Below are 26,631 nucleotides of genomic sequence, written 5' to 3'. Positions count from 1 at the left end.
CGGGCGCCATCGCTGCGCGGCCCCGAGCGGCGCTCCCGCTCCCGTTCCCGCTGCAGCCGAGGGGGCTCCGGCGCCGCCGCCTGCCGCGGCCTCAGCAGCCGGGGCCGTGGGGCCCCTGCAAAGCGCGGGGGAAAATGGCCCCGCGGCAGTGCGGGTTGGGGAGAGAGGAGCCGCGGCGCCTGGACCCCCCTGAGGGCCGCGGGTTTTGCCTCGTGGTGACTGCTCCGCCGCTCCCTGAATGCCCCCGAGGCTTTGTTGGGAAAAAGTGACTTTGCTGAGGTGGATATAAGGGGTTTARGTGTCTGGGAGTTGCCAGCCAGTTAGATTTTCGTAACAACAAAAGGTGATGCGGTGGTGTCCTTTGAGGAAGCGTTCAGATACAAACCCGTGTTTCAGAGTAAAACTGTATTTTGTGGCACCTCTGGGCTTTTGGGGTCATTACTGAACTCCTGACGTGCAGGCTCTGGTTGATTGGCTCATTCCAAAGATAAAAAGTGGTGATTCTGGTGTGAGCAGGTGGGAAAAAGGATTTTGGTGCAGCTTCATGTGCTCTCCATGTTCCAACCATGCCTCTCCTTAGTAAATCTTACTGTTTTTTAGGCAGAAAGAGGGGGTTCAGGCGGTTGGAGAGCTCACGTGGAACAGGAAGAAGCCAGGCTCCAGGTGTGCATTCCACAGCGGCCTGTTTGCGTGCGTCATGCCAAGCCCTGGTGGCATGAGCTCACCAAAATAACCAGTCCCTTAGCAAGTGAAAGTTCACAGCCCTTGCCAGGTACAATATTTACCATGGATGAGATTACGTACGGTATAGATGCTACTTATGCCCTCTGATTATAGGTTCGGGGCCTACCGGTTGCTCCAGCARCTACCTGAAGTGACAGGATTTGCACTATGTGATAAACAAATGTCATTTGGGCAGCTCTATAGGTCCTGGCACTGTGCATGCAAGAGAGCAGGTACAAACCCTGATACATGAAGCACAGTGAAAAGCCATTCCTAGCCTCTCCTGTATGCGTATGCAGGGCTCAGGCCACTCACATAAGGAAAACACRTTCCAAAAATGCATTTTGTTGTGCAAGATTTACTTCACCTTAACCAAAACCTGAAGGTATGTTGYATGTTCTCTGCTGGTGAAGGAGATAAACTTGGCAAAGGATCGGTTTTAAATACCACATTTTAGTACTTAGAGAATGCTGAACATTTCTGAGAAAGTTTCAAAAATAACAGATTTCCTTCAAAACTTCAAAGCTCTTTTCTGGACTACCGTGTGCCTAAGAAATTTTCAACCCAGATGATGGGAATTTAGGCATGTTAGTAGAACATGTAATAGAACATTAGTAGAAACAGCAACCAGATGTTCTCTCATCKGTTCTCTCATCAGCCATTAATACAGCATACCATGAACAATATTCCTAATAACAATTTATCATCAATTTTCAGAAGTAATAAAGTAATTTTCAGAATTTTCAAAAGTAAATAAGTACTGGTTTAGAGGTTCAGTTCTTTTCAGTCTTTTGATTTCTGACATAGATGCCCTCATATGAAGTACTGCAGCCAAGTTCTTTCTTCTTTCTGATCCACCATCAAAGTCTGTGGCGAGTTGACTGGTCTGTCCTTGAGTAAATAAACCATCTCTGTTTGAAGTGATCGATCACAAAGGGAGAGTGCAGGGTGACGACAGGCAGCAAAACAGCAAAGTAGGAGCCAAAGGAAGGGCTGGAAGCTGTGTGTCAAACCTTTGAATGCTTACAAGTACAACCGTAGTCTCAAGATTTAAAACTTTTATTATCGCACTCAAAATTTTCTTTKCCATGCAGTCTCCTAAATATATTAAGGTTTAGAGTTGTTCTTAAGGCTGTCTCTTAGACACRTTCAAAAAAAAACTACCCTGAAAATGTCTATCCCAAATGAAGCTTGGCAGGGGTCACAAACACCTWGGGACTGTCATATGCAAAGTGCAGTGTTTTTTCCCCCTTCTGAGGAATCAGGACACACGATCCTTCCAATTGCTCTGCATATATTTGTCACATTAAAAGTGGTCTTAATTCGATAGATCTCACTGATATAATAGGTCCTTTAATGTGAAGGGAAATATTAGCACAGAGGACATGGAACTGGATCTAGTACTTGCCAAAAAAGGCAAAGTACTCCTTTGTTCACATTATCTAGATTCTTAATACGTAACAACTACTGTATTTACTTAGTCAAGGATATTTGAACATGAATTGAAGATGGTGTGAGAGCAAAGGAAATAGTTTACCATTTATATCAGCCATTCAGGCAGGAAGGCTCCCACATCTGAGAAGAGAAGAATACAATTTATTCTGCTCCTATTGCATATTCATGTCCCGTCTCTTTTCAGCTCATGTTTGGAAACACTTCCATCTGTAGTTAGGATTCAGTGAATGTTCCTCCCTTTTAAATTATTCAGTGTGTGCTGTGTTTGTGAAGTTTTCTGTAAATGCTTTCTCAGTCATTGGTTCTTACTGGGGAGAGCAGACCGAAAGYAAAAGAAACTAGTGGATTTTATGGAGGTCAGTCATCTTAAATCATCTTTGTGAAGTGTTATATCTTTATACRGGAATTTTATTTATCTTTGATCTGAAATCCAGTGATTAAAAAAAATTGAAATAAATTGATTTGATTAAATCAAAGTTAATGAACTGATTAAAACAAGAAGTATAATTTCAAAGGTAACGTTTAGAAAAAAAAGTATTTAAATTATCTCTGTAGAGATGTCAAATGCAAACTTTTACTAACAGACTTGGCATTTCATCTTCACTGCCAAAGCAGTTATTTGATTTCTTCTCCTTTCTTTTACTTACCCATGTTAACAGTGGTCACCGCAGAAAGATTCCAGGCAGAGTTTCCTTTGTCACTACTCAAAGCTATCAAAAAGTACCATTGGAAACACGCTTCTGCACAAGTCAGGTAACTACTGTGCTATTTTCTCTTGAGAAAAAAAAGAACAACCAAGGGAAAAGCTTGTGTAATTTCTTCATGACCCCAGGCATAAAGACCATATACAGGTAGTATATGTACCTGTCCACATGTTCAGTGTTATCCATAAACACAAACCATATAAAACTTTTCCCCTAGTCCTCTTCAGTGTGTTTGAGTGGACTCTGTGCATTTGGCACCCTGACCATGATTTCTTTTCACAGCTCTTAGCCAACTTGCCTTCTCTGACAGGGTATTTCTGCATAGCAAGGGAAAGAAGCACAAGCAGACATCCCTCCTCAAACTTCTTATCCTCTTTCTTTGTAAATCATTSGACTTTTTCTTTGTGATCTAGATAATTGAGCGTCGTGGATACATGTTCACATTGCACGTGTCTCAAAAAAAAAAAAAAACCCAAAAAATATCCCAAAATTGTAACAACCTTTTCCTCTACCCAGAGGGGAAATCCTGGTTTTGAGAGATGGATCATAGGCAAAAAAAAAGATTGACACTTAGGATTAGGAACATCTTGTGCAGGCATCTGCACATATCATTCAGATTCAACCTCTCCTACTTTTAGGGCTGTCAGACGGGCAATGGGATGTTTATGCAGCTCAGGTATCATTCAGTTATTTACTGCCTTGAATGGCAGCAAAGAAATTGCAGTAATAGCAGAACTTAAACTGTAAAAGGTTGCAACAGTTGAATAAAAAAGATTTTTGATACTTTCTTTTAAGAAATGGGCCTCACAAATCTGACACTTACATTCTGCAAGGGTATAAAAGATCAGTCCACAAAGAAAACCATCCGGTACTTACCTGCTGTAGTGAAGGAGTCACTCCAAGGCAGCAAAGCTAACACAGTTCTCCTTCTTTAGGTACTTCTGAGCACCACCTGCTAGTTCTCCCAATGCCTTCCCGGAGCAGGCATTTCTATAGCTCTTCTTGGTGCCAATATAGTGCATAGGAAAAGTTAGTATTGCACTAGTCAGATTCTGCACTTTGCTCTTTGCGCATGTTTATGTTACTCATCTGAGCAAAACCAGTCCTAAAATGGAACAATGTGTTTGTAGTCTAAACAGCTAAACCATACAGAGCCACAATATTTGACATGAAAACAAGGTGCAAGGACCAGGGTGACGAGGAATAGGACAGCCACGTAAGACAGTGCCTCAGGACAGCATCAGTCACACAGCAGTAATCCCTCCACATGCCACGTGGGGGCATTTCTTATTCTGAGTTTGGGAAAAGTCAAAGTAATTGAAAGATGGATAATTACAAATCCYTTAAGAAAAGGAGCTTTATGTCACCTGCAGAAAACTCATCTGCCCTTTTAGCTCACTAATTCCCTTCATTGGCTTTCCAGTAAAGCTCCCTTTAGAAACACCTAACCAATTTAAATATGTGATTATACATAAAAATCTTTCTGCTAGCTTACCCATGCTAGCTTTTATTTTTTTCTTACAGACACAGAGAATTTCTGCCTGTACAGTCTGGGTGGGACTTAAGATATTCCCCATAAAAAGTTCCAGAAATAGTGACTCTTTCAGGCCATCATCAAATCAAATGAACGTGCATTATGAGCAGCTGGGTTAACTAGCTGTGTGTGGTCACCTAACACGCAGAGCACTGTGCTTCGTTCTGTCATTTCTTAAACCTTCACTTAGAATTTTCATTTCACAGCCCTSCGCAGCCTTATGTGCTCTACAGGTACTATGCATGTCACTTGTTGAGATTAATGTCTCAGATACACAGCAAAAGGAAGAAGGATATGAAATTAGTATATCATTAATAAAAAATGGTTTCATATGTATGAAGGCTACATATGAGACTACATATATTGTCCAGTTTTTGTTCTGGATCTTCTCAGCAGTGGAAAGAAAGAAAAATGAGGATCTTTTCAGCAGTGAAGACTTGTGTTATTCTTACTTATCCTATCYCACACATCAGTCAACATGCATTTTATCCTAGTGTATTCTTAGGGTGCTTATGCCAGGTCTGTGCAATAATCCCCTCTTGAAATGTGTAGAACTGSGTTTCACAGCATGTTCTGAACAGCTTGAGCTATGATGACATAATRTAATGGCACTGCATGGTGACACACGACCTTCAAGCTCATCATTTTTCTGCTAATGACCCAACTCAGTAATGGATCCAACTCAGGCAAGTTATCAAGAAATAATAYCTTAGGCTGTATCTATACTTCTAAATGAAACAGCATTTGGGAGTAATTCCTGGCACAGAGGTAGTATAGAAGACATTCACTTGGATACACATATCTAAAATTTTCCTTTGTCCTTTTCCCTTCACATTATAAAGCAGAGCGGGAACCGAGTATTATTTAGGGACATCTCCAACTTGGGGTCTGTATCACACGATTTTGCATCTGCTCATTCTCAAACCTTTTTTACACACAACACACATTATATTCTTTGCTTCTGTGTGGTGTGTGGACTTGCAGACAAGTTCCTGAATTCTGCCCTTGCAGGTGGATTTTGATTAGCACTCATTGCAGTAGCCTACTGCCCATCATGGCTGGTGTGACATCTTCAGCTGCAGTAGATCCTGCTGTGCTTCTTTGCTGCTCATCTTCATGCCAGGCTGATTGACTCTTTCTCTGGTCAGTTCACCAGCCTACTTCTTCCTATGAAAGTGGTGGCTCTGCCGGTCTACRTTATATCCTCCTCTCACAGGGCTGCTAAGCCATACCTGAGACAGATGTCAGCAATTTAAATGCTGAGCAGTGGCATGGGAGGCTCCTTTGATCACCGCTGTTGTCAATCTCTTGACAGTGGCAAAGAGAACTTGTACAGCTCCATCCAAACATTCACACTCATCGATATACCCCTGACTAAGGAAAAACCTGGCTCACAGGCTGCTGGGAATGACCTTTGTAGAGGTGACGGGGGTRGGAGGCAGCATGGGGTAGGCAGGGAGGTGTGAAGATACCAGGTCTGCTGGAAAGCTGTTGAAGATTCTGCGGGGCTACATAGCACTGTYGTCCACACTGCCTGTGGCCGCGGTCCCTGGGGCAAATAATCCCCTAAATTGCCCTCAGGCTTTCTCTCAGACAAAGCTAATTGGATTTCTGTGGAAAGGAACCTAATAATAAAATAAGAATATTGCAGTGACCATCAGAGGTTCGATGCTCCAGTTCATGCCCTAGCATGGCTTTTTTTAGCAGGGAGACATACTTTTAGCTATACATAACCGCCTAGGCTAGATCATCTGAAAAAAAAGTTCAGAGTCTTTATATATTCACCCTTGGGTATGAAAAATAGGACTTATCCAGAGCAGCATTGAAATTTCTAGGTCTTATTTTCCCCAATGATACAATACAGCTTATATTTAGTCCCTCAAAGTCTAGTGTTATAAAATCGTAGCCTGGGAAGGCCAGTGAGAATAAATGTTTACATTTTCTGAGCTTATACTCTCTCCTCCTCCTGCTTCCCTGCAGATTCCTTGAACTGGTGTCTGATGTCCTTTGCAGCAAGTTCAGACCTGCATATGCTCTATGGTTTCTGTYGTTTTAGTAGATAGTAGTAAGAGCTTGTACATGAAGCTTTCCTCTGAAAATGACCATTCTGCAGGTGCTGATTCATCTTGCTTTACTACATCTTTCTGGATGGCAGGATTTTGTTCATTCAGATCTAGTTAGCAGAATAAAATTAAAAAAAAAAAATAGAATTAGTTTCTCAAGTTAAATTCAGTCGTTAAATTAAGTTTTAACAGCGAGCCCGGTCTTAACAACTGCTTCTTAACACTGACTTCATTTAGAATAAAATTATCTCTTTGCCTTTTTGAGACAGGGCAATGGAAAATATATATGTCAGGAGAATGCACCACAAYAGCATCATTACAAACTCTCTTTGATTTTTGTTATGTGGGCAGCATGAGCTTGGACCACAGCACAATTCTACAAGTTCTACCATGCTTTATACACATCAGAGCCCATCTTCTGCTCAATTAACTGCAAGTGCTCAAATATCACCAGGTCACCAGGTTAGATGTAGAGTAGCTGTAGATCATCTCTACAGCTGTGATCATCCTGTGATCAGGAGAGATAGAGGAGATGATTCACGTTTGATGGACAGTCCTCTGAGAGTATCCTTTTCTACAGATGGAGACTATAGCAGCTGGGTTTTTCTCTTTTTTCTTATTTTTGGAGTGAAGGGAAGAGGGAGGGCAAGGAGAGAAGGATCCTCAGGTGCTATAATATTCTTTGGTTCTCCGATCTACTCATATTCAGATATACATTTATCTGAATGCATTCAGATATACATTTACCTGTGCATGCAAGTTTCTGCTTCATAGCACTGTTGATGTCATGTTCTTTAAAGGGCAATTAATTGAATATAGCTTTGTGTCAGTAATACTGTGTGTGCTGAACTCTGCTTGTGGGAGTTCTTAGACCCAAGCTGAGGGACMCTGTGCTCCTTTCAGAACTTCAACCTTCACTTTGTCTCTGGCTTGTTATGACCAGCTRTTCTGAGGTCACGTCTCAGTTCTGTTCCGTTATGAAATTACATTTCTGACTTTCTTCCTCAGTCCACTGGAAGTCAGCCAGACTTTGATGTGTTTAAAGTATTGAAATATTGGCCTTACAAAGTCAATAGGAATTCTGTCACTGAATTGGATAGACTATATCAAAAGTATCACAGTGGTCAGCGTGAGACTCAGAACATCTCCCATAGCTTCTGTTGCTGAATTTAATAGTTTGAGTTCCATAAATGACATGAATAATCAACATTACATTATTGCCACTTATTTTGAATTTTCTGATTCTGATTTAAGGGAATGGAACATCTCTTTAAGGGAATGGAACATCTCTCGTATGAAGAGAGGCTGAGTGAGCTGGGCCTGTTTTCTCTGGAGAAGAGACGGCTCAGAGGGGATATGATTAATATGTATAAGTTCAGGAAGGGAGAATGCAGGGAGGAAGGGGACAAGCTGTTCTCACTGGTGGCCAGCGATAGGACGAGGGGTAATGGCCACAAGCTGGAGCACAGGAAGTTCCCTCTCCAGGTGAGGAGSAACTTCTTTACTGTTAGGGYGACAGAGCAGTGGAACAGGCTGCCCAGGGAGGTTGTGGAGTCTCCTTCTCTGGAGGTCTTCAAAACCCGCCTGGATGCCACCCTGTGCCACATGCTSTAGGTGKGCCTGCTTGAGCAGGAAGGTTGGACTAGATGATCTSTAGAGGTCCCTTCCAACCTTAAATATTCTGTGAATCTGTGATTCAGGGACAGAAATCCAAACAGTCTACTTTCTCCAAACCCTTGAATGAGAAGTCATCTCTAAGCGTGCCAAATCAATGAGTCTTTCCAAAGCAGAAGGATTCCACCAAAGTGATACAATTTATTGCCAAACCTCTTATCATGACATACTATTAAAACATTTTTAAAGACATATTAGCAGAACAACTTGACTTGTTTAAAAATATAGGGAGGAAGTTGACACTGCTTGGAAATTGCACACCAAAAAACATCTCCAAACAGCAGCTCTCTAAAGAGTGACAATTTAAGGCACATGATTATTTTACGATTTTTGTTACATAAATCTCTGACTAGACCATATATTTATAAAACATAGTTTGAAATAAGTAGCTTCACAGCTCAGAAAGACAGAGTTCATCTCATTGCAGGTGACACACTTGTTATTTTAACATTTCTAGGTCATAGTGCAGCATAATAAACATTGTTAAAAAGCATCCTACCTGTGGAGCAAAATGTAGAAAGACATCACACATCTCTGCACTCCATCTTGTACAACAAGGTAGCCCATAGTTACATGTTCAATAAATAGCAATTGCGGAATTCCTCACAAACCACAAAACTTGTCTTTCTTTGACAGAGCATTTCACAAGATAAACTCTAGACAGACTTTCCAGCCAGCGTAGACCAGCGAGAACTGAACCACCCTCTCTGGAGGCAGCACGATTTAGCAATGGATCTTTCCAGTCTCATTCATTGTTTCCTCACACAGAAAAAGAAGCTGATGCACATACCCATCCTCTCAGCAGCTCTAAATCTGCAGAACTGTGATGAAATTATTGGTGACTGACTCATTTWAGTCTGCTGAAGAAGCGATCAAACACTTGCACCTGCAGGATATTTACTGATACTCAAAAGTTCGTAGAAATATAGCATAGAGTAAAAACCATGAGACAGATGATGAATTTATGACCTACTCTTATTATATATCCTGGTAGATTCCTGCTAGAAGTATTTGCCCTGGAAAACAATAAGGGATTATAATCTACTACATGCTAGTGGAGATCTACCTGTTTTCCCAACATTTCACCAATGTGCAAATTAGGGGCTTGAAACTTTTTTCATCACAATTCAAGTTTACAAACTGTGCCAACAACAGTCCTGTCGAAAACACCTTCTAGGGGCATAAGACCTTCAGAAATGGTCTAAGATGTTCCAGGGAAAGGTCTCTTCACTATCAGAATTGGCCAACCTGTGCTTCACCTGTACGACTATGGTGACAGAGCCCTTTATAACACGGGCAAGGCCTAAGGCCTTTGAGAGTAAATGGAGAGTAAAGCCCTTTGCATACAGTGCCTTTCTTTCTGTTTTTCAGGCATTAAAAATGGCTTAGTGTTCCTCTCTGTTTTGAAGAAACTCCTACTYGCCCACAGCCCTCTCCAAAGCCTACAGGATCAGGACTTAGGACTGCTGTATTTGTAAACACTCTGGTGTCTACTGATCCTCCTGCATTTATTACTTTAACATACAAGAACATGAAAATCTCGTAACCTGAGATTTTCAAAAGTGCATACACTTGTGTGTGCAACACCTATCTGGCAAAAATTCCCACCTGCTGATGAGGACTTGCAGATGTTTTATTGAGGTAGCCTTTACACAAACAGATTATGAATGTTGTAATAAACCTACAGAAAATGCAGCCTATGGTATAGTTCTTCTGAATGCAAGACCGTAATGACCTCTGTACAACAGCAATAAGAAATGAAAGCTTTTAATTAAAAGCCAACATCTCGCCAACATCTTGTCAATTTTGGTGTTAGGCATCATACTAAAAGATTGGAGATGAGGTTTTGGCACATTGCACTTTCCTTGTGCTAATATCCGAGATCAGTAAGGGTCCTGCTTTATGTTCACGTCAATGACTGAAATTCCAATATTTGTTCCACTTTTACTATCTGGAACAACATTAAAAATAGTCTCCTTCATCAAAATAATAAGTTCATGTTTATCCACTTCACAAAAAAAAAAAAAAAAAAAAAAAAAAAACCACTATTTACATTACCAAATTATGAAACCATGTCTCCTGACCCTCATTAACTAGTTCTGGGTTTAGTACTGGGTGATGGAGCCTTTCATTTAGAGACTTTGATTTCAGAGAAGTAGTACTCTGAATCCAGTCTCTAAAGGCATAGGTTATCTAGCTAGCTAAACTAGCAGACATCTGCCATCACATCTCTGCAATCTGTACTAGCCTAATGAGCATCTGTGCAAAGAGGACAAAGATAGGGAAAAACATTGAGTCCAAATGTTCATAGAGTGCTCCACTCTTTTAGGGTGCCTGGGTGACTCTAACATTGGACAAACAACACAGACCCAGATTCATTTCAAATTTTGGGAAAGGTGGAAAGTGAAGTACCCACTAATTCCTATAGGTAAGGTAAATTTTGCCACAGAAAGCATCTACTGGATCCAGTGTAAAGCAATTCAGATATTTCCCTGAACTTGATTTAGCTCATTTACAAAATGTACATGGTTCTCAAACAGAAATACGGTACTCATCAGGTTCACAGAAGCAGCTAAGCACTCATTAATGTCACAGAACCTTASCAATTTATATCACTGAAGAGTTCAAGCCAAAGTTTCAGGACTGGAGCCACTCAAGGCAAAAAAGGAGCTATGTCACAGGTCTATGTCTGAAGCAGTCCAGCAGGGAGCATTATACATCTAGGAAAGATCTCGGAGTGTTTCTATTTGTTAAGTCTGTATCAGAGTCAGCTTTCACTGCTGTCTCCAGCTGGCTTGACAAAAATTAGATCAAATTCATACATAATAGTGCAATACTAACTATTGGAATTGAACAGAAAAGTGGAAAATAGCAATGCAATTTCCTGACACAAACAAGTGTATACATACGCAGTAGCCAAAATACCTCTGTACAGTACTTTGAAACATCAACATCCTGAGTCATTGTGGCACTTAAACCATGTGGTAAAGACAAAACAGCATCTGCGAGGCCAATACGCTGATCAGCTGTTGAAAGAGGGTTGTATATAAATAACCAAGATGATCTAACAATATTTGGAAGACACACAAGCAGCAGGACAAATGGTAAGTATTTACACTTCTACATGAGTGATGCTATTTAAATTGAGCAGCTTAATTAAGAATATAAAGTGAGATGCTTGTGACCACACAAATCTTAAATTCTGATCTAATTCTGGGTGTTCTTCTATTCCAGTGCCAGTAAATGGGAGAGATAAAGGTCAAACTCTGGCCATCCTGAAGTCCTTGACTAAAACTCAAGAGGCCAGGACTTTCCTCTCCCCTAATCCCCGAAGGCTTCCCACAAAGTCAATATCCCACAGTTACACAGTGATGCTAATATCCAAGAGCAGGAAAATATTTTTTCTTTAACTTGCAATTAAAAAAAAAGGCACTGATCCACTCCAATGAGAATAGACTTAGCAGGCAAAAGGCTCGCCGTTGGCTCCTCCTATATGAATTTCATACATCAGAAATACTGCACTCCATTACTGATACAGCAAATGCAGCCAATTTCTTTAAATGTATTTACTGGGAATATATGGCAAAATATTTCCAGGTAATTTCCAGGTTAAAATCCTCTGAATATTTACCTTTCGAAAAGCTTCTTATTTTAGCCCTCCAAAAATAAGATTCATTTTTGTAACAGTCTACATGAAAGAATAACAAGGAGGCGTATTTTCCCTTCACCATGCACCCTTTCAGCATGAATGAGGACTTAAAAATGTAAGTGCAATAGAAAGCCCCAGTGCTTCTGCCATCCTGGGGCCCCAGCCCCTTTTACATCAGAAACCATTCTGATGGAAAGCAAACCAACAGGTTTCTCCCTCTTTCTACAGAGCCCTATATTCAACTTATTCTCACTCAGCTTCTCCTTTCAGGGAAGTCCCGGTTCACAGCTGGGTTTCCTCTTGTTCCAGTGAATGTGGAGGGATGTGACAAGATGCTGGAAGCGATGCTAGCTTCTGAAGCTTAGGGTGCTGCAAGGGTTTTGGCCTGTGGAACGAACGTCGGCTCTGCACGCGCCTGGCTGCAGCAGATCGGTAGTTTGCTTGTACATCAAGCAACATTATCTTTTCTTGGGGCTCCTTTATATAAGAGTCTTCCAGCCCTTCGGGCATAGAGGGAGAACTCTCCTCCTGTGAATTCTCCGGCTCGTAGCTGACTTCCGAACAGTAACCCGAGTTTATTGTTTCTTTGTTGTTCATATCTGTTTCTGCTTCCCAGTAGAGATCAGGTACATCTGGGTCACAAGAAGTTACGTACTCAGAGACAGTAGAAAGAGATATATTCCCTCTATTTTCCAGGGAAGAATAGGCTTGTGTCCAAGGCATTTGAAGACAAGATGGAAAGAAGTGGAGGGGAGTTTCTGAAACATTTGGTGCTTGGTTTGGTTGGTCRGATGTATAAGGAGGCAATTTGTCATCTGAAGAGGAGTATTCTGTCATTTCAACCTCGTGGTCCATCTCACCTAKACGGCAAAGAGAAACATATTTAGACACAGACTTTCTATACCAGTGCAAACTTGATTTAATTTTAAAAAGTGATTTTCTAGGAGTCCTTTGAATTTGGTAGTTTTGCTGAAAATCTTATGAAAGTGAATGATTTCAGACTGTTTTTGAGCTGGGAAACCGTAGTCTGTTCTAATGCCTTTATCTTGACTGAATATGAGGTGGAATTGAGTCCGGTGCTGAACACTGCATAATACAAGTATTTAGGAGATGRAGCCATTATCTGGTCACTAAGATGCGTCTTTATTTTTGAACCATTTAGTCCCAAGGCTCAGCAAAGAAATCTTTCAGACACCTTTGAAATAAACTGTGGTCTTTAAAATAATGAACAGAAGRTATCAGCAAACTATCAATTCCTTCTTACCTGTAGACTACAGTTTTCTGTATGCTTTACATTGTGCAGGCAAAGTTCACATTCCTACTTCTAGTTTTCAATCTGTGCTGGAATTCCAGTGTCATTCTCCTTTTAGGATRTTTTGTTACAGGAGATAGTTCAGAGGACTGTTTCTGGGAGTAATTAAGCTCTGAGCTTGTTAGCCTGGGCAATCTAGTTGCCCCAAATGCCTCTTAAGAAACACAGTCRAAGCCCAGTGACTTTGATATATCAAACAAACTTGCACAAGAACTAACCGCGTAGCAATTCTAAATAATAAAGCCAGGTATAATCAAGGCAATAGAATGGAGGAAAAGAACAAAGGTTAGCAAGAAATAGTTCCGTAAGTAATAAGACAGTATTTTATGACAATATTTTCAATGGAAAAAAAAGACTTGAAGAGATTTTCAATGTGGATAAATGTCAGGGAGWAGTTTCCATTTTGGAATGCTGTTCAGGGTTCTAGGTTTTACTCAGGATATTGGAATTTAATTCACAATCTTTTAATGAATTCAACCTGTAATTTAAATTACTATTTAAAAAGAATCAGAAGATATACTAATAGAGAATTGAGCATTCGAATCAACCACATTGCTGCATTCCACTTCAGTGGAGAAAGTAACTGCTGCCTGGAATTACTCTCAAACTTCTACATCTTCTGAAAGCCAAAACAGGAGTGATAGCACCTTCTTTTCTATTTTTCACAAATTTCTCTCCAGCTAAAATTGCACAGCAGTTACACACAGGATGAGATCTTTGTCTGAACAGAAGTTCGCCAGCTACCTGCAGAAGTACTTTCKGTCTACCACATTCCTTTGTGGATACACAGAGCATACTAGGTCCCACACATGTGATTGAGGACTTCCCGGCAACTAATTCCCAATGAAATTGAGGACTGCATTTCATTGCATAATCTCCGCAGCGCCCTATGCTCTGTTCGATGATGGCTGAACTGTGACCTGAGCCATCTCATTTACAGCAGTATGTCAGTTATGGAAATGAAGGCTGATCTTTAGGGTGTGGAAAAATGTTACAGAACAAGAATTAAAAGGCCACTAAGATATTCATTTAAATCCAGAGTTGGTTTGTTTTGAAGTCTCTAACCCATTAGCAACATCAGGCTGTTTAGTGCATCAAAAAGGAATTTCCCTGCATTTCTGTGGTTTCAGAGCAAGATATGGATTAGGAAAAATTCACACTTAAAGGGAAAGGCAAATGCCTGGGCTTTAACCAAAACTGTAATTCTGCTTTTCCGTGGTTTTGGCTGTTGTGCAGTTATCTCTACCTGTGTAAGGGAACTCTGAGGCTTAAAACTTGCTTCATTTTTAACTCCCTCTTATGCAACTCAATGGTGTAATCAGCAGGTTCATTTGGCAGTTGCACTGATAAATGAGAGGGAGCATTTTCATTGACTAAGCTCAGGATAAAGAAGAATCTGACCCGGTCTGAAGAACTCGTGCAAGGCCTCTTAGTGGCAGAGGCAAAATCACAATCTGGCCAGGCTAAGAACGCGCAGTTAAGCTCAGCCCATTGCTGGTCTAGGCCTCCTGTTCCTACTGCATATCTGATGGGTTAACTGGAATATTTTTTGCTTAGCATTTAAAGTGTTCAAGTMAAAACAGAGAGCCAGATCCTTAGTTGTTTTAAAAACAACTGGGCATTTCACCCCAAATATTTACAGCTGGGATGTATTTCTATAGGAGGAAAATAGAAAAAAAATGTTTAGCTGTTCAAACAGGAGGAGAATAGAACACATTTAGTAGTAGAAAAAACAAAGAAAAAAAAAACAAGAAGAAACAACTTTGAAGAAAAAAATAGAAAAGTAAACTTATCAGGGCAGTAAGAGTAGACAGGAAGAGTGATTAAAAATAAAGATGATAATTTTGCTTTAAAATATTACATATGTGTTGATTCTGGGAGAAAAGATCTGGGTCGGTCCTCTGGGCCATCTGCTTGCAAGAAGGAATCTATGGATTTATTGCTGAGTCGGAACGGAGTGAGGCGTCTGAAGTTGTTTGGAGAATACGGGATCTGCACTCTGGCCCTTTGCGATGGCACCACGGTATCTTCACTAGATAACCATGGTGAGAACTTCATGTAGACACTTTGATCATCATCAGCTGAAAATACCGGGTTATCAATTCCTACAAAAGTTTATGAGTAACAAGCTCAATTAAATACGGTAACTTCTTGGCAACACAAGAAGATTTATAGGAGAAGACCTATAATGAAGAAACCCATTGGTAGATATACTATTATACACCCACAGGTTGCTCTCACAGGCATGGCTACTGCTAGTCAGCTTGGATTTCCTTTAAAGAGAAAAAATGGATATCAGGTGCAGTTATGGGTAGGATGTCTGCAGACAATGAATATAATTAATAAAAGAAACAATTAGCTCCTCCCTCAGCCAAAATAAAGGAAACCTAAGAATTGCAGAATTGCAGAACATTCAAATCAAAAAAAAAAAAAAAAGGAAACAACAAACATAGTAATAAAACCTTGACGTGCTCAAATCCATAGAGGTACAAGATGTGTCTGAGGGAGCCAATGTAGGCCACAGAACAGTCAAAAACATCATCAGCCTTTTAATTTGAACATATAGTATAGATATAAATCTATACTGTTTAAACAGTAAAAGAAAAATTTGAAACAGTCTATTTCTACCTCTTGCCACACACTTTTTTTCTGGATCAATTTCTGGATACCTTTACATAAACTCAAACATGGAATTTGTCATGATGCAAGTGAAAAGCTGCATCAACATGATCACCAAGAGTGCTGACACAAGTATTGATCTTCTCTACATCCAGTATGTTACCCATACAGTGGCACATTGAGGGCTCAGATAGAAAAGGACTTACAGAATTATTAAAGTTTAAAACCTTTGAAAACACATAATACTATTTGGTTTATATATCAAACTGTATTTTCAACCTGATATTTCAAAGCCATTCAGGACTGGAGGTCAAATACACTAAGTTTCCCAGAAATGCTGCAGATCTTCCCCTTTCTGTGACTACCATGGGTTTTGTATTATCTCTAAAATTATCTGGGACTATAACATTTCAAGAATCTGAAGGAACTGTGAATTTAAGATGAAAAAAATCACATAAAAGAAGAAATATGAAATGTATGGCACAGTAAGTCGATTTAAATATCAGAAATCATCTCCAAAGGACTGGTATTGGCTGGCCTTGTGAAATGGGAGAAGTCTAGGATAACGTTTTCTGTTGGTAGAAATAATCAGTGCCTTTAGCTCTGGATTATGCTCACAACTGCTGTATTATCTSCTGCAAAGTTGATGCTCTCCATACCTTTAAATATCCCAGACTTCTCATGTGTTAATAATAATATTAATAATACAATAATATTAAGCAAATTGACTTTCTAAGAGAGCAAATAATAATAATAATAAAAAAATCTAAAGCAATATCATTGCTCATAATTTGTTTTATATTTGAGGGAAAAAATCTGTATGTAGCTGATTATCTTACCACTMGGTGTATCTGTGAAATTTTGCTTTGTCACGTTAGCCAGGAAATCAACTCCTTTCCCGAGGTGCAAAGTTTCATAATCATTACTTTCTTCTGGCTCAGAAAACTCCAAATCTGGATGAAAAAAAAAAAAAAAAAGAAAGAAAGAAAAAAGAAAGTCCAATTTGGTTAGAGATTTCTGTAAGTTTTGATATAAGAGGTTACTTCATTCTGTTTTGATGCAGATAATAACTATAATTATCTAAGATATATCATTTACAAGGATCCAGATAAGAGCAAAAAAGAGCTTGAATGTATCCCATTTGTAGCTTCAACACCAATTAGATTAAGAAAGCCAGCACAGGTGCTTCAGCCTTGCATTAGTGCACGGTACTAAGGTAGAGATGGCTCATTCCAGATATGCTCTTGGCTGAGACTTTGCTTTCCTGGCACTGAAATGAGCACACACATAACATGGGAGCACTGTGTGGCTCTTAAATGCTCAGATCTGGTCAACTGTGGTCTGGTCTGGTCTACATCAACCAGTCACAGCATTCTCATCATTAGAAAGAGGTTGGCACCAGTATCCTGCTGCCACATGGTTTCTTAACGCTGTTCTACAAAGAAACTTTTATTTTCTTTTACAAAGAAATCATATTTAAACTTTTATTTTAGGTAGAGGATGAAGAGATTTCTGTGAAGAATGTGCTTTAAGGGGACAGTGTTGGATGACCTCTTTGAAAGTATTTAGATGGCTCTACCCAAGTAAAGAGAGTTCAGAGCATTACAATTACTCAGCATGCACAGTCAAAAAAAAAACCAAAAACAAAACAAACAAAAAAAAGGAACAAACACCCAAAACCACAAAATAAACCTCCAGAAAATGATTTAAAGAGCATATATGGGAAGAAATAAATCTCTCTGCTTTACTTCATTTCTCTTTGAGATCAAGAGATTGTCTACAATTGAGAATAAGAGTTTAGCAGCTTTTAAACATTAACCACATTTCAGTTCTGAAGGGAAACATATAATTTTATCATATACATGATACTTGGATATTAAATGTATCATACATGTAAATGATAGCCACATGATATAAATAATACTATAGCATTATAATTTGACCTATTTGCCTCCACCATGTCTTGTTACTCATAGAAGGCCAAAAGATGGCTAAAGCACCAGGTCRAAGTATTTTGCAATTTAAACTCACAAAGAAGATGGCAGATTTTGACTTTTTTCTTTCCTGTTTTGGCTAGTGATGCTCCCAGCACTGTGAGCTTCAAAGTAGATTTTTAACGTTGACTCCTTTATTAGGCTTTAGTGAATAGGTGTGAAGAATGAGTCAGTGGTAACTCAGATTAGAATGCCATTCAAACTACTGAATTGTATATGGTGTGGTAGCATATGCAGACGTACGTTGCTCTGGTCAGAAACGAAGACATGAGTGAAAGTTGCTCCATACAGCTTATTCAAAAAAGAGTGGAAATATCATCTACCTCACAGGCCTGCATCTTTTKTTTTTTCAAAATGTAATAATGACATTTTAAAATTGTAAGTGAGAGAGCTGATTCRTATATGATTTATCATGCTGTTGTCTAGAAAAACAACTTCTAAATCAGCAAAATACCCAGACACTACATTTGGAAGAATGAAGCAGACCTGCCTAGCTCAGGTTATGAATTGAAGTTCCTTTTAAATATCAGTCTCATCTTGGCATGCCATGCAGTTTTTCAGCAATTATTATTATTATTTTTCTTTTACCAACGATGTAGTTGGTAAAATGTGGTTAATGCAGCTAGTCTAACAGTTGGTTTACCTTTTTCCTTCAAAACAAAATCTTGTACTGGGTTTTCTGAAGGTATTTTTCCATTTGGTATGGCACTGCTGTTTCGCTGAAAGAAAACAGAGGAAAAATTACCAAAGATACTGCCACATTTAGATAGCAAAGCCAGAAACATCCTTATAAAATCCACACAGTTCCATGGTATATCCCTGAAATCTCTTCTAAGATTTGCTCATGTCCCAGTATTGATAGTGCTATTTTCTCCACGCTATGTTTTACTGCAGGAATAGAAAGTGGCTTTAGTTTTTCAGATGCTACCGGTTGCCTCCACATTCCCTGCAAATTTTGTGGCCTGGTCCATTTTCCATGGCAGACAGTGATAGGATAAGGGGTAATGGGAACAAGCTGCAACACAGGCAGTTCCATCTCTATGTGAGGAGGAACTTCTTTCGTGTGAGGGTGACAGAGCCCTGGCACAGGCTGCCCAGCGAGGCTGTGGAGTCTCCTTCTCTGGAGATTTTCCACACCCACCTGGATACAACCCTGTGCCCCATGCTCTGGGTGTCCCTGCTTAAACAGGAGGGTTGGCCTAGATGATCTCTAGAGGTCCCTCCCAACCTCAACCATCCTGGGACTCAGTGTGTGATTCTGTGATACTGCATCTCTACTCCGCTTCACCACCTTGCACTACTCCCACTTGACTCAGGTTGTCTTGTTTTACAAGTGATCAAAGGTGTCTCACCCAGAAGGCTACAACAGCTTAGAGAAAAGCAGCGTGTGAGAAGGTCACCCACGAACCACCTCAGAGTTCAATTTCTTCTTACCAAGAGACCTTAAGGTCATGAGGTTTTACAGGTCAGAGATAATATTCAGACATGGGACCCTTCAGAGTACTTCCTTCCCTCCCCACTCCTTAGTTTGCATAACAGATGATTCTACCAAGTGCAAGTATTTTACCCGTTTTTGGCCCCGGTCTCGCTTGTGGATTTTATTGAGCTTCTTGGGGTGGTTTATTCCTAGTTTGGTACTCTTGAAAGACTCCAAGCGCTTCCTCATTGTCCTGTGGAAAATTTCCTTGTCTTGCTTCTCATCTTCATTGTGCATGATCTCATGTCGGCTGTACAGGTGTTTGTGCTATGGCCAGGAAGGAAAACCAATATTCATTTATTCGGAAATGCTGCTAGGGSCTCTGGATTAATGCAGTCAAACAGAGCCAGGAAAACAAAAGTGACTGCTTAAAATACATAGAWAAATAAATAAATAATCAATCAAACAAACAAAGGCTAATCTAAAGGCATTAGCAGAAACTCCTTGTTAGTTACACTTAGTGTTCCTGGACTAATATCAGTGTTATTACAGAGAAAGAAAAGAGTTATTAYAGAGAAAGAAAAGAGTGATGTACATTCAAAGATAAAGATACCATCTTCCTCATGGGTGGATTTGGAAGATGTTTTCCTTCCTTTTGAGCCTGATTTCCAAATTTGTGGTTCCTAGAGTGTCCCAGGTTTAGACTGAGAATCTGTTCTGTGTTGGCCTCCTGCTCTCACCTCTTGCCTGGGTTTGTACAAGTACTGCTGTAGGGTATGGTGTGCCACTGTATCTTCTGTGTCTCGGATGCTCTTCCTCCTCTGCTCCAGCGCTTGCATGTCAAGGCAAACTGGTCCAGCTTTATCTCTCCTGAAGAACACCAAAGTACAAACAGGGGTTTTTAAGTCACTAATTGCAGAACAGGAAGAAAAAACAAGAAAATGGGGAAAGACAGGGGCACTTCTTATAAAAAAAAAAAAAAATCAAAGTGGAGCAAACAGAATGAGCCAACAGCTGATGGGAAATGTGAAAAGAGTATACAAGTTAGCCTTTTAAAATGTATTCATTTCTTGTATTTAAGGTGAGAGTAGCATTTGCTACTCTTATTTCTCTCCCTATAGGTCTCATGGTCTATGCCCTTTSAATCACAAATGATTTAAAGAAGGAGCAATATTTTTCCTTGCCTCATTCGTGACCAGAGCTCTCTACACCAGACTTAGCAACAACATCCAGCACTGTCAATTGCAGTTCTCTGATGCCACAGGAACCAAACAGATATATGCTCTATTTTATGAGCTTTTATCTGTTTGCTTTTTTTTTAATGCCAGTTACCTTCCTGTAACCGCATTACTAAAGTTCTATTATCCATAATTGCAGTTATCTGACCATAAATTATAATAAAAAAGGGACATGAGAGCAATTTTCTGGGCAAGAGAGGTTGTCTCTGCACATAGGAACCTAGATGGTCTAGGGAGGCAGTGGAGAAAAAAAAGACTATTTACAGAGGATGACTCTCAACATCTTAATTTAGGCAATAAGTAGGGGGCTTTGAGTTGCCTTGAGAGGGATTTTTTTCCCCCGTTTATTATACACAGTTTCCTAAATTTGGTTCCCATGGTCAAATATCTAAAGTGCACTTTATAGTCTTATTCTTTTGTTTRCATCAGTCTATCTATTCTTGGAAGCAGCCAGGTATGAGTTAGGGAAGATGCAAGTCTTTCTAATTGCACTGAAAAATGAGTGGGCAAAGTGAAACCAGAGCATTGACAGCATCATATGCCCGTGTTATGTGGAAGGAAAAGACTAATGCAAATTCCCAAAAGTAGTAAATGAGGGCCCTACAATTTACATTTCTTAAAATTTCTGACCTTAATCCCCCACACTGTGTTCTTTGTGCCCCTTCACATCACAAGCCCAAGAGGCAGGTAGCCCATGAGCTGCAGGTACTCACAGCAGGTAGGAGACAGAGCTCTCCACTGTGCTGGGCCGCGGGGTGCTGAAGTCCACGTTCACCATGTTGTCTGTGCTTGGCGACCGTATGAAAGCCAAGGAGCCTCGACGTTCTCCCTGCCCGCAGCAAGAAATGGGACACRTTACTGCATTTAGGCCAAAAGCTACCGCACCTTCACATCTATGCATCTTGAATTGTTGTAAAGGATGCACACAGGAAAACAATATCTTTCGCAAAATAATAAAGTCAAGCGTGTTTCCTTGTATGGAAGCATGTATGGTTTGTATGGCTACCACCATGTATGGTGGGTAGGCAGACCACCTGCAGTTATAGTAATCTGTGTTGGATTAGTTCAGCAGCACTTTCTGACCTCTGTAGACAGAAAACTTAAAAAAGGCAAATCTGGGTCACCAACACCTCATCCATTTTCTGAAGTGTGGCTGACTTCCTTTTCAAATCAAGTTTATTGTCTCATATATACATCATACCATGTCATCGGTGGAGGAATTTTTACCACCAGGAAGTTACTAACTGCATATTTTATTCATCATTCCTTTCCAGCATTCAGGAAATATGTGTTTTTACAGCAGAAGGAGCTGCTGTCTGCAGCAAGAATCTGCAGGAACCAAGTACTGATTTTTCTGCAATATGTTTTATATTACAAATACACTCTAAAACAGTAATGCCACAACCATCTTACCTCTCCTCTGAAAAAAAAGTATTGCCGTTTTCTTGATCCTTCATTCATCTGTTATATTTTTTATTTTGTAATGATGTAATAAAAATTTGCTCCCAGTACAAAATGTCCTAGGCTATTTATGATTTTATGTTTTTATGTTTATTTTTGCTSTTTATGATTTCTCAGAGATAATCTGGGTTAAATTGAGCTTTTACTATAAATGTTGTCTTCTGAGTGGCCTAAYATTAAAGCATGGCCTAATATTAAAATATGATCATTTCCAAAGCTGTGAATTTAAGCTAACTACAAAATCCTTAAAGTGTACCCATGCATGAGAATGTGCTATGTGAACTTTGGTATGCTGATGAGAGTGCAGAGTAACTATTTGAGAAWCCTATACCGTGACTCTGAAAAGTGGTAGAGGTAAGAAATGTATTTTAAGTCATTTCTGTTTGCTTGCRCTGGATTATTTTGAGCTCAGCTGACTTATACTCTCCTCTCACATCTGTAAGGAATTKATTTAGGTTCAAGCTGAGCTCTTTCAAGCTCTTGCTGCAAAATAACAGCAGACTTGGAAGAAGGATGAATTTATAAAAACAGTTTATAAACTCCTGAGTTTCTGGCAATTCAGAAGAGAAGAGGCACCTGGAGGAGGATGATCTCTATTCCTCTTTGAAGAAATGGCTTCCATTTCGTTGTCAGCTTGTAAATTCACAGACATCTAGCTATTTCAAAAATCAATAAAATGCACTGTTAATCAGTCTATCCTGAAGCAAGTATTAATGTGAGAAAGGTTTCCACCTTCACAACTCATGACTGATTAACTAATTTCCACTGGAGAAAATCTTGTTGAAACCTATTGTAGAATCTAAAGAATTTTTAATTTCTTTTTTTTTTTTTTTTTAATATCTATTGTTATGACAAATGTAATTTGTCTGCAGGAGACATTCTACATAAACATTATTGAGATTTCAGTAGTGTGTCAAAACTCAGCATCTTTGTGTGATGCACTGTACTAATGTATAATGAGAAAGATCACTCTTCCAAGCAAGGAATAATCTGACTTAATCTGATATTACTATATAGAATTAAAGCAGTATTAGCTAAAGATACTGAGAAACTTAAGTTTTTTCCCTGGCAGAAAGAATACTGCAATAAATCTGCTGAACATTATATTCATCATGTAAMTTTATTTCTCAGAGGTGTGACCCAGAAAGACCCATGAGAAATAAAACTGAACTTGAACTCAAACTAAAAACTGAATGGGTAATTTAGAAAATTTTAAACTTAAATTTTCTTGTTCCTTTCTCTTTTCACAACAAAATATTTGCTGAATTTAACCTAATTCTGTGAATACAAGCAACAGATTTTGCTGAAAGAAGTAGAAGCATATCCAGGTGTTTTCATTTCAAAAAAAAAAAAAGATTATCATTATTAAAAATTCTATTCAAGTAAAATGAACTTTTCCCTAGTTATGAAAATGAGTTCACTTGGAGATTTTGGGCAGAGATAAGTTAYCACTTCAAAGAGCACTAAAATATTACTCCTTAAAACTATTCCTTGCACTATGTAGATGCTGCATGTTTATGCTGACATTAATAAACACTGACTGAAGAGGACAGAAATTCTTATGTAATCTATTAGCACAGCTCGGCTCTGGGAATCATACTTCACATAAGGTCAGCACCTTCCTACAATTCAGTAATTCTTAAATATCCTCCCATTATTATGTCTTATATTTCTCTAACTTCACAATATTGTGGTTGCATCTGCYATCTGTAATGTACTGCTCTGATTTTTGAAATGTCGAGGTTGTGATTCAACYGAATCCAAGTTACTCCTCAAAAATCTTTTGAATGACTGATCTTGCAGAGTGGAATTGTAGCAGTTCACCACTTCGAGTTGCATGGCCACACAGTTTGGATGGGGCTTCTTCAGAACAGACTTRACTTCACCGAGAAGCACTATTCTGCAGGAGCCACGTTTCCCCACCACACTTAGGAATATGCATTAATTTGGCCGGTCCCATTAGATTTACAGTATTTCCTCATACAAAGAAGGCAGAAATCCAATAATCTTTAGTAAAATCCAACAGAAAGATGCACTGATATATATGCAATATGCCAAAAAACACTGACATGTACAGTATACAAATGTTCAGGGATCATACATAGTACTGAGAACTGCAGCTACCCACACAGGTGATATTGGTTGAACAAACTTAAATTCCTTTTAGAAAAGAAAAAAAGGCAGAGCAGATTTGAAAATAGATTTCTTTTAGACATTCTTTATGCACTATTTCATCTGCAAGTTGCAATTTAAAAAAAAAGGAATATGGTGCTTTAATGTAAAAAAAAAAAAAAAAAAAAAAATTCATACCTCAGCCACATAGCTAATTGCGTCCTTCAAGTTGAGCTCATGGAAAACATTAAGAATCTGGTCCCTTGATTTTTGAGCAGACCTTCTCATCAGAATTTTACTGAGGAATTTTCTGTCAAAATTGGACCACCTGATAATTTAAACAAATTACATTAATGAGCAAGCAATTTTAGTGYCACAGCATTTGTAATTTAGGATAAATGCTACATTTTAAGTACTTTCAAAATAATGAGCATAGCAGATGGGGGATTTTGAACTTCAGAGACCTATCACTATTCCAAGTGATTCCATCTGCTTTGTCCCATGACTATTTGGAGGCTACATGTTTTTATCCTGACTGTTGAAGTCTAACTGTTGTGGAAGCTGACATTATTCACGGGGTTGATAATTATTCCTCTTGGTCAGCCAGAACACCAGACAAGCAGTCCTGGTCTCTATTTCAGGCTGTCACACCTGAGCCCATTARTGAATGAGCTAGGGACTTGTCACCTCTTGGAGGAAGCAGAACCTTCCGGAGGCAGGTGTAATACAAAAGAAGCAGATGTAAGGTGGTCTCATTCAAAATACATTAGTCATCAAACCACACACTCTGCTGTGATCCTAGATTAAGCWACACCATCTCTTGTTACTCAGGCATATTACTCCCTGACATCAAAGGAGTTAAACTCTGGTCTGCGATTCCAAAAATCTTTAGGTCCATCTCTTGACAGGCAGTATTTCAAAACTGAGGAAGTACACTCCTGTATTTTAAGCCACCAAAAATCATTCCCAACAAATAAGCTAAGGACTAAAGATTACCAAAAGAAAGATGCTCTGTTTCTGATGCCTCRTGAAAATTCCTAGTTGCACAAAAGGATATTTTTCAGTATTTCTTGGCTTGCCTCAAATTGCTTGTCTCTCTAGGCTTTCTCACTCTATATGAGCCTAAATGTGTGCATGCACATGCATTTTCTGCTGCAAAAATTAAACTGAAAAAGAGGAAATAAGCCTCCCTTTATAGCTGGATATGGCAATTCTGCTTGAKCTTAAAGCTAGCTAGGTAAAATCAAGCTCCAGTCCAAGACCTGTATAATCATATGAGATGTTATTAAACCTGAGCTAATATTCTCTGCTTCTCATAGCTCAACCATGTGGCTTACAGAGTAGAGCTGAAATGTTGAGTCAGATGAAAATTTTAGCAGCTCTGACTGTTGAGTGCGTGCGCCTATGAAAAGACTGAAATCTAGGGAGAAAGGAACTGCCTAACTCATTATTAAAGAAGTCCATTTTTAAAAGTCTTTTTCAGCTTATGAAAGCCTGTCCATCACAACAGTAATTCTTCATGTGCGCTTCAAAGAAAATGATGACTGTGTCTTCCACTGAATAACTTCGCTTGTCTCAAGCTCAATACGCTATAAACAGGAGGCAGTGGAAATGATCATTCATTCATGTTTTTAAGCTATTAGGCTTAAAACATCTGGGCTAATTCAAAATACTCTGTGATCACTTCTGGAGTTGCTGAACCCCTCATATGTAAGACTAAGACAAAAAGCAAACATTTTTGAGGTTACTGTAAGAGAAGATAATGAGCTTAATTTTAAGAGAAGGAGTCTCTCTTCCTCTCCCAATGAAAATAGTTCATGAAATGGAGTACCACAGAGAAAGACTTAKCTGTGGACTGAGGCATTTGCAGAGGCCTACTCTGAACTTTACTTGTGGCTGTGGAAGAGAAGACTCCAGGCTCAGGGGGTGGAACTGCACTCTTCACATTTCCTAAATTTCCAGTGCTTTCGGTGTCTAACCTTTAAAATTATGCTTTACATCCCTGTTACCACCACTGAAGGACTTAAAATTGTAAATTAATGGATAGGCTTTTGTAGCAATATTTTGAATTTTCTAAGTTAGTTACTACTTACTTATCTCTCAGATAATTATGTCCTATTTGACCAGAGATGTCTTCTATAGCAGAAAGAATGTGATCAAATGCCTAGAAAAGTGAAAGTAGAATTAATATCTTACAGACATGAAGTTCACAATCAGAAAATAGCTCAGTTCATGACAGGTTAGACCAGGTAACTATGCAGGATAACTTTATTGATGCTAAACAGTTTTTTTTCCCATTTAGAGAAATATTGTGATAGATATACGCTTTTTTTCCTCAAAAGTTGACTGCTTTCTACGTAGATCTTTGATACTTTAAATTTAGTTACTTTTCTTCACCTACACAAGTCTCAGCAAGAATGTTGTTAAATATTCTTTTTATTAACAGTCAGTTTTAAGACTTTATCAACTCATTATATCATCTTCATTTGAACCCAATGAAGTACAGATACCATTAATATTGATTAAATCAGTTGAAAACTTCCTGGGTGGTTTTTTTTTTTTCAGAATTTTCAGGAATTGGTACTTTCATCAGAGTGAAATTAGGAGCCACTCTTATAGAAGCCAGTGCAAAATCCTTCAGTGATTGAATTCCATGTAGGTTGATGATAGTTAGGC

The 26,631-nt window shown here is 39.1% G+C and overlaps 1 protein-coding gene across 1 annotated transcript in view; it reads right to left on the bottom strand.

Moving 5' to 3' along the window:
• Positions 1-10,312: 10,312 nt before the first annotated feature.
• SLC9A3 (solute carrier family 9 member A3) overlaps positions 10,313-26,631 on the bottom strand; it is a 49,300-nt gene continuing 32,981 nt past the window's right edge. Inside the window, exons 9-16 of the mRNA XM_026039661.1 lie at positions 26,049-26,119; positions 24,154-24,283; positions 21,096-21,211; positions 19,885-20,014; positions 19,295-19,471; positions 18,371-18,446; positions 16,573-16,686; positions 10,313-12,662 (exon numbers count right to left, since the gene is read on the bottom strand). Of these exons, the coding sequence (XP_025895446.1) occupies positions 12,085-12,662; positions 16,573-16,686; positions 18,371-18,446; positions 19,295-19,471; positions 19,885-20,014; positions 21,096-21,211; positions 24,154-24,283; positions 26,049-26,119 (1,392 nt within the window). The 3' untranslated portion in view covers positions 10,313-12,084. The remainder of the gene's footprint in view (positions 12,663-16,572; positions 16,687-18,370; positions 18,447-19,294; positions 19,472-19,884; positions 20,015-21,095; positions 21,212-24,153; positions 24,284-26,048; positions 26,120-26,631) is intronic.

The sequence above is a fragment of the Nothoprocta perdicaria genome, unplaced genomic scaffold (genome assembly GCF_003342845.1).
Source record: "Nothoprocta perdicaria isolate Ctin4 unplaced genomic scaffold, notPer1 scaffold_235, whole genome shotgun sequence".
Taxonomy (NCBI): Eukaryota; Metazoa; Chordata; class Aves; order Tinamiformes; family Tinamidae; genus Nothoprocta; species Nothoprocta perdicaria.
The sequence above is the reverse complement of the archived record's forward strand: the minus strand, read 5'-3'. Positions and strand labels throughout refer to the sequence as shown.